The sequence below is a fragment of the Rousettus aegyptiacus genome, unplaced genomic scaffold (genome assembly GCF_014176215.1).
Source record: "Rousettus aegyptiacus isolate mRouAeg1 unplaced genomic scaffold, mRouAeg1.p scaffold_m13_p_1, whole genome shotgun sequence".
Classification (NCBI taxonomy): domain Eukaryota; kingdom Metazoa; phylum Chordata; class Mammalia; order Chiroptera; family Pteropodidae; genus Rousettus; species Rousettus aegyptiacus.
Window position 1 is genome coordinate 91813128 of NW_023416284.1, and position 14510 is coordinate 91827637.

The 14510-nt window shown below is 45.2% G+C and overlaps 1 protein-coding gene and 2 long non-coding RNA genes across 4 annotated transcripts in view; 1 reads left to right on the top strand and 2 right to left on the bottom strand.

Moving 5' to 3' along the window:
* Positions 1 to 133: 133 nt before the first annotated feature.
* LOC107511967 (ubiquinol-cytochrome-c reductase complex assembly factor 2) lies at positions 134 to 13827 on the bottom strand. The gene is made up of 4 exons (XM_016146969.2): positions 13656 to 13827; positions 3673 to 3747; positions 2746 to 2815; positions 134 to 1126 (listed from the first exon to the last, which is right to left on the bottom strand). The coding sequence occupies exons 1-4, from the start codon at positions 13791 to 13793 to the stop codon at positions 999 to 1001; spliced, it is 411 nt and encodes a 136-aa protein (XP_016002455.1). The 5' UTR covers positions 13794 to 13827; the 3' UTR covers positions 134 to 998.
* LOC118615023 lies at positions 7609 to 13558 on the bottom strand. Its single transcript, XR_004956267.1, has 2 exons — positions 11001 to 13558; positions 7609 to 10900 (listed from the first exon to the last, which is right to left on the bottom strand). It is a non-coding gene; the product is annotated as an uncharacterized LOC118615023 (long non-coding RNA).
* Positions 13819 to 14510, top strand: part of LOC118615024 — a 28458-nt gene continuing 27766 nt past the window's right edge. For both annotated transcript variants that reach the window (XR_004956268.1, XR_004956269.1), the window contains exon 1: positions 13819 to 14139. This is a non-coding gene — a long non-coding RNA (uncharacterized LOC118615024). The remainder of the gene's footprint in view (positions 14140 to 14510) is intronic.

Sequence of the window (14510 nt, forward strand, 5' to 3'; positions counted from 1 at the left end):
CAAAATACAAGCCTTTGCCTGCTGGCTCCGCCTTACTTAGGGCTCTTAGGAGATGCTCTGAGTTACCCTAACCACAGCAATTCCTAACCAGGGGTCCCTAGACAGAACTGGAAATGTATTGCAATATAACTGGTTTATGTCATAATCCTGTGTATTTTATTATATTCCAAAACATACAGAGGAGTCCAGGTACAAATGAGATCAAGAACCCATTTCCACTTCTCCATGAGGGGTGCTGTTGGTCCCTGCCCCACCACTCCCCAGCTTGGTTTTTGACAGAAGAAAGCTCAAGAATGAATTGTGAAGGTCTACTAGTAAGAGCTAAGGTTTCATGGAGTAATAAGGTGACCCTGTGTATGTCCCCAGCCAGGGGGCCTGTCCTGTGACCTCCAAAGAACCTGCCCAGAATGCTGAGACCACTGCAACCCAAGGCCCCCACTGGCCAAGGCCTGTCTGTAGCTCTTCTCTGTACCTTAAAACAACTTGGAACATAGGTTTTCTGCAAGGTCAGGGGCAGAGGACCAAGCTCCGTCCTTCTGAGTCAGGGAATGAGAGCCAAGCAGGCTTTTCTCATCTGTGCTGTACCTCCTCCTTCTGCTATCTGTTTGTGACAGGATGCCTTCTTCAATATTTACTGCTATTTTTGGCTATCTCCCAGGAGCTCCTACAACAAAAGGGAGCTGGAGAATCTTGCCAGAAGCCATCCAGACCCCTGTTGACAGGTGGGGCTCCTGTGGCTGAGCAGGAAGCACCTTGTCCAGAGGCCCTGTCACCTTCCCTTCTCAGGCCCAGACAGAGTGCAGTGTTTCCTCCCTCTGGGAGACTTCCCTGCCTAGCTGAAGGGCAGGGCGGATGCTTGATGCCATCTCTTCTCAAGCTGAAGCTTTCTTTTGAGCACCAAGGGCTTCCTTTCCGAGGAGGCTAGATGAGATTCCTAAGGAGGCCAGGGGGAAATCGGGGCAGTTTTATTTATGATGGCAACATACAAGACTCCATGCTTAGGTACGTGGGCGAGATAAGGACTGAGCCCAGGCCTTATGCTTCTCCTCAGGACTCCTGGGGCTAAATCTCTCCTGCAGTTTCTTCCATATGCCTTTATTTATATCCTTAAACTCTTCCATGGTGTCTGCAAAAGGGCGAGACAAAAAAAGAGAGACTGAAGTCTAAAATTTGATTACTTACATTGGTCCCAAAGGCTTTTGCATGAGACCCAGCTTCTGAAGCAAATCAGATAGGTATTAGAAAAATGACTGCTGGCATGAAATGCGTGATGAACCAGGACCGTGCTAAGCAAAATGCACCCTTACATTGGCATCCAAGCAGGGTCCCTGATGTCCTGCTTCACATGGGTGAGAAAAGAAATGGCAGTGGCGTCAGCTGTGCAACCCACAGGCCAAGATGCTCGCTCTCAAAACCTGGCCTATGTCACACAGACCTTACTGTCTCCATTTTTCAGATGAGGAAACTGAGGCAGAGGAAGGCTAAATAACTTGCTTAGGTTACACAGCTAGGAAGTGGTAGAGCTGGCACTTGAACCCAGGTGGTAAGGGTCTACCACATGCTGTGGCATTGAGTAGGCACCACAGAGGAAGACAGGGCTGAGCCAGAATCCCTGCCTATCATCTTCCCACTGGGTCCCCTCAAACAAATTACCCTCTGAGTCTCAGGTTCCTCATCTGTAAAGTGGAGAGAGAAATACCTGCCTCAAAAGTTGTGAGAATGAAAAGAAATAATGGAGGTAATTTGCTTGGCACCCAGCCTGTACCCCCCAAAAAGTGGCTATCTTCATAGCTACAAAGGCAGTAGGGAGCTGGTAGAAGGTAGGGTAGGGCCCCTGTATAAGCACACATGTGTGTGCGTGTGTGCGCGTGCACACACACACTCACACATTTTTAATTGCTAATAAGGTGATCCTGCCTGGCCAAAATACTCCAGTCTTCCAGAGAGCACTGTGATAAAAATAGGACCAGAGTAGACGAGTACAAATCTGGAGGGCCAAATCCCTAAAACTTAGTTGCTGAAAGCTGCCAGAGGACTAGTAAATAGAAATTTCTAGAGTACCAGAAGGCAAATGTTTCAGGGCCGTGCCCTCCCAGAAAAGGTCAGCCTATTTTTGTATATAATATCCTTGGCAATAAAAATAGCAATTTTCCAGAACCTGCCTACTTCAACCCAGGCTCCCCCTGCTGCTCTCCCCTAACTCACTAGTCAGTGACAATGGACATGGGGAAGTAAGGAGGGGATCAGCTAGGCAGGGTATTTCCTTTCTTGTTAATCAGGGTCTATCAACCACTCCAAAACATACCTATATCTAACCCGCAGACCATGTCCCCTGGGTCAGATAACTCTTAAGCGGATATCCCTATATACATTTATTGAATGGCTTTTTGTTTTAATTAAAACCCTCATTGTTTATAAAGCCCGCTTAGGACTATAAAAATAAAATTATTTTCCTTCCATCCTGATTTCAACTACTTCCATTTGGCAAATATGTATTCCTCTATTATCTGTTGCCCAGTCTTGAATTTAAAAGCTCTAAAGATGGATTTTCTTTTTTTAAATAATGCTTTTGACCTTTTCCATATTCTATGGCCAAAGTCTGAGCCCTGTAGCTTTAGCACTTCCTCTGGGGTATTCCACAAGACTTTACATTAAACAAAACTGTCTTATTAGACAATTCCCCTTGGCTGCTCAAACTCAGGATCATTGCAAACCAACCAGAAAGGGCAGCTGTGCTTTCAATACCTGTGGACAGGATCAGCTTGTACTCTTCCACGGAGAGTCCGCTGAAGCTCGTGTCTCTGGGGCGAGGGTACTGGTCACACAGGGCAGAGGGGAAGCGAGAAGGGAGGGGAGAAAGGATTAGTTCTGCAGCACAACCTGAGACCTGATGATCCTGGAGAGCAAGCAGCCTTGCTCTTTACTGCAGTTCACTGGGCCTTGGGGCCAGTCTCAGCAAGGAGAAGAGCAGCGCCACCTGGAGGTCAAAGACGACCGGGAAAGAACCAGTATTATCTGGAACAGGTGGCTCCAATTTGATCATGCACATGAAATCTCTGGGGAAATACAGGCTGTGCTTCAGGAGGATGGGTGGGGCCCACGATCCTCATTTCCAACCAGCTTGCAGGTGATGCCCTGCTGCTGCTCTCAGGCTACACTTTGAGTTGTGAGGATTCAGAAGAAATCCTTTTCCATGTAGGCTAGGCATTTGGCCATGTATATCTGGGAGTTACCAAACACATTTTTTTAAGCCTGGGAAAAACCACACTCAATGAAATTTGACAGTAATCCTGAAAGGGCCAAGAAAAAGCCCAGTTTTGTCTGAGAGGACTTTCCCAATCACCCCATCTTTATCACCAGAGTGTGGGGAAATGCCAGTTTCATCAGATAAGAAAATAGGTATAAGATCCAACAATTATCAGATACACCCAGAAGCACACACTGGTATATAAAATATATGACTTTTATTCAGAATTATAAATAGCTTTTATTTAAGTGACCTAAAAGTCTCTACCAGGTGCCTTTGTCAGCTTGGTTGAAAGAAATTACTGGTTACATTTGAAAGAAGCAAATCTGCAATTCTTTACAAAACACTGTATAAACAGAATTTCACTTGTTCTTACTGGTCCTCTCCAGTCAGAGAGCTGGGGATATAAAAGACGGCCCACTCACCTTATGTTTGTAATAGTTTGAATGGAGTCGTGCTAAGCTCTCATACATCTGATCACAGGCCTCAGGCTCTGCAATCTGAAAAACAAAGAACCCCCAAGGAAGTGAGGAATCATGCCCTGCCTCCCACACCATGTCTACACCTCCAGAAAGAACTCCCCCCGCCACACACACACTTAAATAAAGCATTCACATGAAGCAGACCTGCAGCTTAGCACTACCTTTGCCACTCCATGGGAAGCAAACTTGGCCTACAGCTCCTGCTATCAGAAATCACCTTTTAGGAGTAATGGCTCCACCTAATCAATTCCCTAATTTGAAAAAACTCAGTTGATCAAACAGGCAAACAAACATTTCTTGAGCATCTGTGACGTGTGCACCACACCAGCTGCAGTGGGAGATGTCGCAATAAAAACAACACTGGAAGGGTATATCTCATAAAGGGAGCGCTAGGGGCAGTGTGGGTTACAAGAAGTCAGAGAAAGGGGCATCCCCATGTGCTCAAGTGTGGTCCGTGTATGGTGGAAGTGAGACTGAGCTGGGTTCTGAGTGACGGATACACAGGAGTTTGGGAGAAGGGAGAGTGGAGAAGCCTTTCCTGGTAGAGGGGATGGCAAGAGCAAGGCAGAGGAGGCAGTAATGCTACCTATGCTTTAGACCAGACCATCTGGCTGAGGGCCTGAATACTCAGGTAAAAGAACCTGGCCTGGAGAAAAAGAAAGAGCTTTTGAGTTAAACCTTCAATATGAAATGCATTAAATAAAGATTCTTTTATGAAAGGCAAAAAAAAAAAAAAAAAAAATCTGAGCTTTCATCTAAGGTAAGTGGAGAGCTGTTGAAATTTGTAAGGAAAGAAACATGAAAGTAGTATATTAAGATGAGACAGGTGAATTGAACCAAGATGGGGAGTCCAGTTAGGCCCTTCTAGGAAGGATAAGGCCCTGAACACAGAGGCCTTGCAAAAAAGAAGGGGAAAATACTCTGGGTGCTGGACAAAGAAGTACTCCTGCTAGAAATTCCAGGAAAGATGGACGATGTGCACATGAGAGGTGGTTATTTACCTTTCACACATCTTTTTAGTCTCCTCTTTCCTCTGCCCTTGCACTATTCAGCAAAGAATTCTGAAAGCTCCCAAGAACAAAACTTTCTCTTCTTCTTTTTTTTTTTAATCCAGAATTCAAATGATGGATTTTTCCAATATAAATCTTTTCTCAAAGAAGGGCAGAGCATAGATAAATCGGTAGTTAAGCATTTTAATGAGGCAGTTCCACTTCTGCCACTATGTGTGCATCAAATGAGGTCCCCACTTTACAACAAACAAAAAAGATGATCCATTTGTTTAGTTCCTACTTGATTCATCCCCAGGTTCAGGCCACTCATCATGAGAATGGCCAGGTAGCACAACAGAAGAAAAAGGATTATGGGCTGAGGCGGTAGCCAGTGTTTGCTGAATAATAACCAAAGGCATTATCTGAGTGGATTGGGGCTAAAGGCTGAAGAGAAAGAATGGATGGGAAAATGTGAGAATGTGATTGCGTTCTTTCCAGGCAAAGGCCAGCTGGAACAGAATTTTGCAGTACTCACTTGGGAAGAGCATTTTGAACATCATGTCTTCAGCAGGGCATGCGTAACCCAGAAGATTGAGGAACAGAAGGTATAAAACACAAAAGGAAAAAGAGAATAACAACAGCACAGAATTTTAAAGAATATTATATAAATTATCAAAAGATGATTGTGCATTTCATTTTTGCCTGCCCTCTTCATACCTGTGGACATGTGTTCCCTTATGAATTTAAAAGACATGCACTGAGAACCTACAGTGTGCTCAGCTCCAATTATGAGCAGGTCTCCATGGCTGTGGAGAGCAGTGGAGTCAAACTATCTGGGTTTTAACGTCAGCATCATCACTTATCAGCTCTGGGATGTTGGGCAAATCACACAATCTCCCCCTGCCCCTGACTTAAAAAATTTTTTTGCCACATTTGTTTTATCATTCTGTATATCTATATATATTTTCCTTATGATGCATTGAGAGTAAGTTGAAACATAATGTCCCTTCACTCTGGATATTTCAGGATGTTTCCTAAGTACAAGGACATTCTCTTATATAACCACAGTTCACTGATCAGATTCAGGACATTTCACATTGATACAACACTTTTATCTACTCTATTGTCCATATTCCAATTCTGTCAATTGTCTCAGTAATAATCTTTAAAGAAAAAAAAAAAACAAACAACCTTTTCAGCCTAGGATCACCTACAGCATTTATCTGTCATGTATCTTATTTCAGTTGGGACAGGTTGCTCAGCCTTTGTCTTTCAAGCACTGACATTTTTGAAGCTTACTGGCAAACTTAACCTTTCTTTTAACAGAAAAGATAATAATAGTCCCTATTTCTGAGGGTGGTGTGAGGGTAAATGAGGTAATCCAGACTGCTCTGAATTCGGGACCTGGAACACTGAGGATGTGAGTGATTAGTTTCTGTTACTATTATTAGTAGTAAACAGTTGTATAAACACAGGCCTCTGCTATAAGGGGAAGAGACTGAAAAGTTCAGGACAATCCTGGCGATGGGGGAATGAAGGGTGCTGTGGGCACACGGAGGGCCTCTGATGCTGCCAGGGGAGCCAGGGAAGACCTGCCAGAGGGTCACAGTGGAGGATGAGCAGGAGTTAGCAGAATGAAGTAGGGCTCTCCAGGCACAGGACTGGCTTTAACACATGCCCAGGGAATGGCAGGTAGGGAATTATCAGTGGATCAGTGTTGCTGGTGTGACTGCTAGTATGAGGACAGAGGTGGAAGTGATGAAGGGACAGGAAGTCGATGAAGCTTCACTCCATACTTGACTAGGCCTCTGGCCCTGACCCTCAAAGTTCTCAGTGGACATCAAGCACTCTGTGGTCAGCTCAGCAGGGCTCAAACACTGATCCTTGGTTTCTGCCAGGTGAGCAGCTGTCTGCTGCACCTGTTCTTCACCTGATGGCTGCTCTTCTGGATTGCTCCCTCTCCCGCCTTCCCAATCAAGGTCTTAGGAAAGGCGTTCACACCACTGACATGTCTTTCTCCCAGCACCTCTGTCCTGGGCTCCTACCAGTGCTTCCAGGCCACCAAGACCATGCTTCCTTGTCAAACCCACACTCTGGCCAGATCCTCGCCCTCAGAAATCTTGCCAATACAAGTTCCCCTCCTGCTGCTTCTTTAACTTCTCTCATGGTGAGAATTCACAGAGGGCTGCTCAGCTCCTCCTACTATACCCTCAAGGGGGTGAGCAGGGTGTCCTCTTCCTCCCATCTTCCCATCTCTGATAGGGCAGCAAGGCAGGGAGAGGAGGGGTCACCCTTGCAGAGCACTGCTCCCCTGAGGGCAAAGAGCAGAGGGTCTGAGTGGAAAAAACAGAGTGAATCTGGACTCTCTCAACCTCTTAAAATTCCTTCGGTAATAAAGAGACAGTATGCTAGATTATTTCACATAATGCCTGGAGTTCAATTAATAATCTAAGAAGGAACCAAATACCTAAACACCAATAACTGACCAATCACCAAAAAAAGAACTTGTCACCCAACTTCCCATTCAAGGTCAGAAGGTACTTCTATGAGGCTGTAAAAGTGCCTCATTGGAGGTGATGAGAGTTTGTGGTCTGCCAGCTTCTAGTCAAGTTATTACTGCTTGAGGAGAGATGGAGCCATAGCTACTTCTGGGTTCCTAGTCATAACTAAGCCAAGCTCAGCAATTAAAAAGTAGTCTTGTTTACTACTTTAAAGGATATCAATACAAATCAATACTTCTAATTTCAGAAGCCTTGCCACACACCTACATCCTACATACTCCAGCACAAACATTCCTGAATTCTAAAATACAGTTTTCCTGACAAATGTACCATGCACCTTTAGAAATATTCTTATATACAAGCTTTCAATTACCAGATTTTGCATTCACACCTAATGAGATTATGGACATTTTAGGACTAATAGCAGTGCTGGGTTTAAAAAAGGCAGCGGTGAGACATGATGAAAAATTCAGCTCTGTTCCATAAATGTGAATAAAATAGATGTTCAGCTGACAAAGTATCCTTTATGGCTCTATTTTTGCTCCTTTCACATTTCTCCTGCTCTGCCGTCAGTAAATTTCTCTTTACCATATTAAACTTTTATACATACAAATTTACATTAGTGCCGCAGGCACTGATTTCGATTTTCAAAATTGAATTTTGGGTGGTAACAGCAATTGCTACAGTGGCCCTATTCTTGTCACACAAAGGGACGCAAACCCACTTTTGGGAAAGGGTGTTGCAAACTGCGTAGCTAATTAAGGTAGAGCTGGATGCAGTCCAGGAGGATCTATGAAAAAAAGGTTTTCATGACTTGGTAATGAACTTCTCAAATGAGTTCATTCTGCTGTGGGAGCCTAATCCCTTCAATTCAATTGAAAAAATATTTCTTGAGCACCTACTATGTAAAGGGGAAGCTGTGGGAGGACAGTCTTGGGCCTGGAGAAGCTGGCAATCACTGAGGAGACAAGACGTGCACAAACATCAAACATAGCCAGGGTAGCGTGTAACTGAGTGACAGGGTTACAGGAGATCAGAGGCTGGAGCTGGTCACCAAGCCTGGCTAATAGGACGGGTGTGGTGGGGAAGGTCTTCAGGTCTTTTGCAGTGACAAGTTCACAAAGTAAGGGGTAACCAGAGTCCTTCACTTTGAGGAGTGTAGACTTCAGAGCTGGACCTGAGCATGGGTGGAATAGGGATGTGGGAGTGATTTGGAGGAGGCATGAAGAGGCAGGAGGACAAGGATGTTTCAGGCAGGCAGGGTCTTGAGCCAAGGAGTGTTTCAAGGGTCTGGGAAGCCATCAAATTCTTGGCAAGCTCTATGTGTTTGCGGGGGAGGATGGTGGTGTTCACAGTGCTCTAGATTACTAAAAGTTAAGAACACTTATATTATAGCCAGTGTGAGAGGGAATAAGACACCGTTGCTGAGGCTGGGGCAAGTGCTGGAGCGTGGTGAGACATGACACAGGCTGGGACCAAGGATAAGAGGACAGTGAAGGCCTCACAAAGCTGCCTGCCAGTTGTCCAGGAGGCAAAGGGAAGACCCAAAGATCTTTCAGTAAAGTGGAGACTTATTGAAAGTAGTTGAGAATTTATCCTTCTAGGAGGAGCATCTACATCTTTAAACATGCACAGAAAACTGCCATCCCTTGGTCTAAACACTACCATACTTCGGTCTTGCTCCATGTGTAACTGGGAGAGAAAAAAAGAGATGGATAATAATTCTCTGCACAACTCTTATTTTGCAGTGTGTTTAATATTATAACTAAAAATAGCATAAACTATCCTTGGACCATTCTTCAAACACTTGACTTCAGGGGCCACATATGGGGGTGAGCAACAATGAGATAGTGTCACCGCTGCCAGCTCCCTGCCCCACTGAAGAATGCATTAGACCAGGTCTCAACTGGGTGACTGATATCCAGGATTATATAAAACCTCTGAATTCTCCTCTGAGCAGCTGGAAATATCATTTACATTACTGCAAACCCAAGTCAAAGTTTAACTTCTTTCAAACGGGGCTGGTTTTATTTAAACGTGGATAGAAATGCACTGGCGGGTGAGCCTTTCCTGGGTGGCTGTGTTTCCCAGGGTGTTCCAGGCTGCTCCTCAGAGCTGTGCTCCGTGTTAGGTGAGTGAGTGCTGGTGTGCAGTCAGGGACCTTTTAGGAAGCTGCTTTTTACCTAATGAGGTTATTAGAAGGATTTGCTACTTTCCCTGTATTTAAGTCAACAATGACTGTTGTTTTGCCACCTTCCCCCATATGGTGATTCTTTTATCAAGCTCTCAGTGCTGCAGGGGACATGTGTTCTCTTAATGAAACTGTATTCGAAGGGGGCAAACCCCATAAACATTAACTTTTAAAAACTGCACAAAAGGATAGAGGGTATATGTAAGAGGTGTTAAGTGTGTTCCTGCTTCCCACCATCCTCTCCCTCCTGGTGGGTTTAGGGTGGACTGTGATACTCCCCAGAGGGCAATTTGAGGTGAAATAAATGGTGGCAGTAGTTTTCATATTCTGGTTTTGACTCTGAATGATGAACATGCTTTCTAGTGAGTCTGGCTTTTACACATTGGTGTCTGACTCAAGGACATCTTTCTTCCCACCTGCACTGGGGAAGATAGTGACTGGGCCAAAGAAAAGCAGGTGGGTAAACACAGGAAGATATTTAATTCTTTGTCCAAACGTCCATGGTCCAAAAAGGTTTGAGCAGGGAATGATGGGAGGGGAGTGACTTGAAGTTTATGGAACACGAGGCCCTTCTAACAAGAATAACTGAAGTGGAATGGCAGCTGAGGACTGATCAGGTATCAAGGACGCAAAGCTAGATCAGACCAGGACAGCTGGGTCCATTTCTACTTGTCTTGTCTTGCCACTTAACTCCTAAGGGATCCTAAGTTGTTTTATTTTTCTGATTTTGCTTCCTCATTTGTAAAATGAGAACAGAGATGACTACTTCACACAGCTGCATAAAGGATTAAATTAAATGAGATCATACAAGCAAAAGTGTGCCAAGCATGTGTTCAGTGTTATTGTGAAGGTGTAGGAGGCCATGGGGCCAAGAGGAGGGTTGCCTGCCCCTCTCCTCCATAGGAACAAAAAGGCTGTGAAGCAGAGCTGTTTCCCCTCCAGTCCTGTCTTTATGGCGACTGGCATAACCAATGGGGAATTCTACACTAATCAGCCATCTGGGTCAAATGCCTGCTGTTGGCTGCCAGCATAATGAAGAGTCTACCAGAACCACCTTTTTTCTCAAGGTCTTTATAAATGATCTAGGGGTGTCAGTGGGAGTGACTCACAGTGATGTTCTCAATTCCAGCAAGGAGCTGCTCCCTCCAAAAATCACAAAGATTTACTAAGCCCAGGAGTGTTCTCAGGTGACATCAGGATGAGGTACCATGACAGTGGTCCTGAGCAATGTGCCTACTGCCACTGTAATGCACTGGTTCACTCTACCAGAGATGCATTCTTCAGCTGCTCTAGAACCATCAACCAAGCCATGACTTGCATCTGCAGCCACGATTCAAATTTGCGTGGGCCTTCTACTGATCAGAACTATCTTGCTAGGTGATGACAAAGGATGACAACTCCAAAGGAGAAAGTTCTATCCTCTTATTCTGGCTCCTCGTACACTTGCAGTCGAGTAGGTGAATGTCATGCTCTCTCACCTCCCCAAGGACCTAGCCTCTGTTGACCTTTCTGTTGGCTGGTTTCACCTTTGAAATTTCATTAAAGTCATGTGTCTGCCCAAGTGTAAGCTCATGGGTGGTCCCCAAGGACCTAGCCTCTGTTGACCTTTCTGTTGGCTGGTTTCACCTTTGAAATTTCATTAAAGTCATGTGTCTGCCCAAGTGTAAGCTCATGGGTGGTAAGGGCCTGGTTATGTCCCTTTTCTGTAGTTCCTGCGGTCCCCCCAACACGCTAAACTCTCAATTAAATTCTTTCCACTCAGAACACACAGATCTTCCCTTCTCTCTATCTAGTTCTACTACATCTGTAACTATATTCTAATGATATGTCTCATGAGCCATAACCGATCATTTATCTATTCATTCAGACATTTACTGAATGTCTTTTATGTGCCAAGAACTATATTAGACACCGGGGGGAGAAAGATAAAAATGGTACCATCTCTATTCTGAGGAAGCTTATGCTAAAAATATGTAGGGAGCAGAGCCCTAGAAAGTCTATGGGGTTTGCAGAGTTGGGACTAGATATGATTCTTGCCTTTAAGATCTTATGCTTTGGGACAGTGAAGACCACTGTAAGAGGTATGAGGACACTCAGTATAGTGTGACTGCCCCCACTCCCAAAGCACTGAGCCAGACATTTCATTCATGCACACCACTCACTCAGCGATTGGTTTCAGTCATGCCACTGGGCATGTTCTTGCTCCAGTAGGTGGTCTGGCTTGGCTATGCATTGAGCTAAGTTGCAAAAAAACAAGTTCCTGCTTTGACAGGTTATTGGCCAAATTTTGCAAAAGTCATTTCTTCAGACTGTGTGTATGTATCACATTTCATATCTCTGACCTGTTGCGTGAGCCCCAGGCTCAAATATCTCACTGCCTATTTGACATTTCTACTTGGAAGTAAGTCCACTCGGCATCTCAGGTTTAACATGTCTAATACCAAACTCAAGATATTTTTTCCACATCCCACCTGTTCCTCATCTAATCTTTCACATCTCAGTAGGTGGCACCAACTTCCACCCAGTTGCTCAGGCCAAAAAACTAGCTGTTATCCTTGGTTCTTCCTTTTCTCTTTACCCCACATACAATATATCAGCAAGTCCTGGTGAGGTACCCTTCACATTGCAACCCGAATGCAGCCCCTTCCATCTCCTGTGCTGCCATCCTCATGAAAACCACCACCATTTTCTTGCTTGGGCTACAATGATAGCTTTTCTTCTAGTTTCCCTATTTTATTCTTGTCTCCTATAATCCATTCACCACATAAACCAGAGTAATCTTTTTAAAAATGTAAATTAGGTCACATCAGTCCCCTGGTAAACCTCCCCAATGGCTTCTCCCTGGCCTTATAAAAGCCAGCTTCTGACCTGAGACCTTACTGTGCCTGGTTCTTGTCTTCCTCTGACCTCAACTCTTAGCAAATTCTACTTCATTCATTACTCTCTAGACACTCTGGCTTTCTTCCTGTCCTCTAACATGCCAATCTGCTTCCTGCCACAGGACCTTTGCACTGCCTGATATGCCCTTCCAATAAGAGCACATTGCTGGCTCTTCTTCTCTTAGGTCTCACCTATGTGTTATCTCCTCAGTATGGCCTTATGTGACTATTGTAATTAATTATTATTATCATTCTATCATGCTACTCTATTTTATATCCATCATAGCACAGTTGACCCTTGAACAATGCAGGTCCAAACTGCACGGGTCCAGTATACATAGATTTTTTTCAATAAATACGTACACTACTGTAAATGTATTTTCTCTTCCTTATGATTTTCAAAATAACATTTTTTCTCTAGCTTACTTTATTCTAAGAATACAGTACATAGTACATATAATACATAAAATGTGTTGACTGTTTATGTTCTCGGTAAGTCAATAGGATGCTATTAATAGTTAAATTTTGGGGGATCAAAGTTATATGTGGATTTTTGGCTACTGGGGTGGTCAGTGTCCCTAACCCCAACATTGTTCAAGGGTGAACTGTACTTATCTGGGCTGTCTTATGTATGTCTACTTACTTATCGTGTCCTGAACTAGAATATGAACTTAACATCATCTATCTAGTTCATTGCTGTCTCCCCAGCATCTAGCACAGTTCCTGGCACGTGGTGGATGTTTAACAAATATACCCTATACAAATGATTGAATCCCAGAGCAGCAGCTAACCTGGAGGAGAGCAATAACACAAGTCTACTACTTATACACAGAGGCATGAGTTGAGGACCCACACCTGCTGCAAAGGCTTGTAGGGGCCCAGGAAGCAAGTAAAAGCTTAGCAGGGACCCTGCAGAGGCCCTTAGGGATCAGCTCAGTCAGTGCACAACACTGCGAAGGAATGGCATAATGTCAGAGGAGAAATAAGCCTACAACTAGTGTTGTGGCTTTCAACCCTGGTTGCACCTTGAATCATCTGTAGAGCTTTAAAAAATACTGAGAGCAAGGCTCCACTGCCAGAGATTCAATTTAATAAGGCTGAATGGTCCAGGCACCTAGATTTTCAAAATGCTTCTCCAGTAATCCCAAAATGCAGCCAGCTGAATGCGCTATGTAAAAGACAGGCTCGTTGTTCTCTAAGGTCCCCCAGGGATAATGGGGTCCACGCGCACGTGCGGCCTGAGGGACGGCGCACGCACGCGCAGGTCTCGCCGCTGGCCCGCCCTTTAGTCCCGCCCCTGCCTCGTCCTTTCCTTCCCTCGCCCCAACCGCCTCCCCGCTGAAGGCAGACCCCACAGCCCGATCACCTGAGTGTTCTCTCCCTCCCGAAAGGCCTGTGCTACCCGCTGCCGCAGGTAAGTGCCCAAGTCCCGGCCCCGTTTGGTCTCGTCCACCGGCCATTCCTCACAGAGCTTAAGGAAACGCCGGTAGCGGCTGGCCGCCATCTTGGGCCGCGCTTGTCCCGCCCGGGAGGGTGGAGTCGGCCAGACCCGTGGCGCTTGCGCACTAAAGCTCGCAGCCTTCCCGTGGAGGCGGGGCGGGCGGAGTGAGCACGCGCGACTTCGCCGGCTCCACGCAGCTCCCCTGGTAGGGGCGCTGCTGGCTTGTGTTTGAGAGCAGGGCCGATTCCGCCGTTGTTCTCCAGGAACCAGCCCAGCAACCAGGGGCAAGGCCGACCTGGAGAACCTTAGGAACAGCTTTGCTTCTCTTTTTCAGTGACTGCGCACGCTCCAGACTGAAAAAACCCTTCTCCGCGAACTCTGCTAATTTGTATAAACGACACATTTGCATGTAAGGACAGGTTGTTATTGAATGAAAATGTGTTTGAACTTAATCATGTAGCACGCACACATGATTCACACACCCTCTCCTGCTCCGTTCTCCTCCCAGCACCTGTACCTGTCACTACCACTTGGTATTCTGCCACAGTTTCTTTATTGCTTCTCAGCTCTTGTCCCTTTCTCCCCAGGCCCATTAGTGTCCCCTCTGGACGTGTTCTCCCCAAGCCATGCACTTTAACCTGAGAGGCACAGATTTTCTAGCTTGAGCATCAGCTGGGGAACATTTGATTCAACATGGAAAAATTATGTTGTAACAAGTCTCATATATCTCCAGCTGCATCATCATGTGGAATATCCTGATATTTCTTTTCAAAAGATCCT

Coding starts and splice junctions, on each gene's coding strand:
- LOC107511967 (XM_016146969.2), bottom strand. CDS start 13,793: ATGGCGGCCAGCCGCTACCGGCGTTTCCTTAAGCTCTGTGAGGAATGG. Junction 2,816..3,672: donor CAAACTATTACAAACATAAG/GTGAGTGGGCCG, acceptor CTGTGTGACCAG/TACCCTCGCCCCAGAGACAC. Junction 1,127..2,745: donor CAAGCTGATCCTGTCCACAG/GTATTGAAAGCA, acceptor GCCCTTTTGCAG/ACACCATGGAAGAGTTTAAG.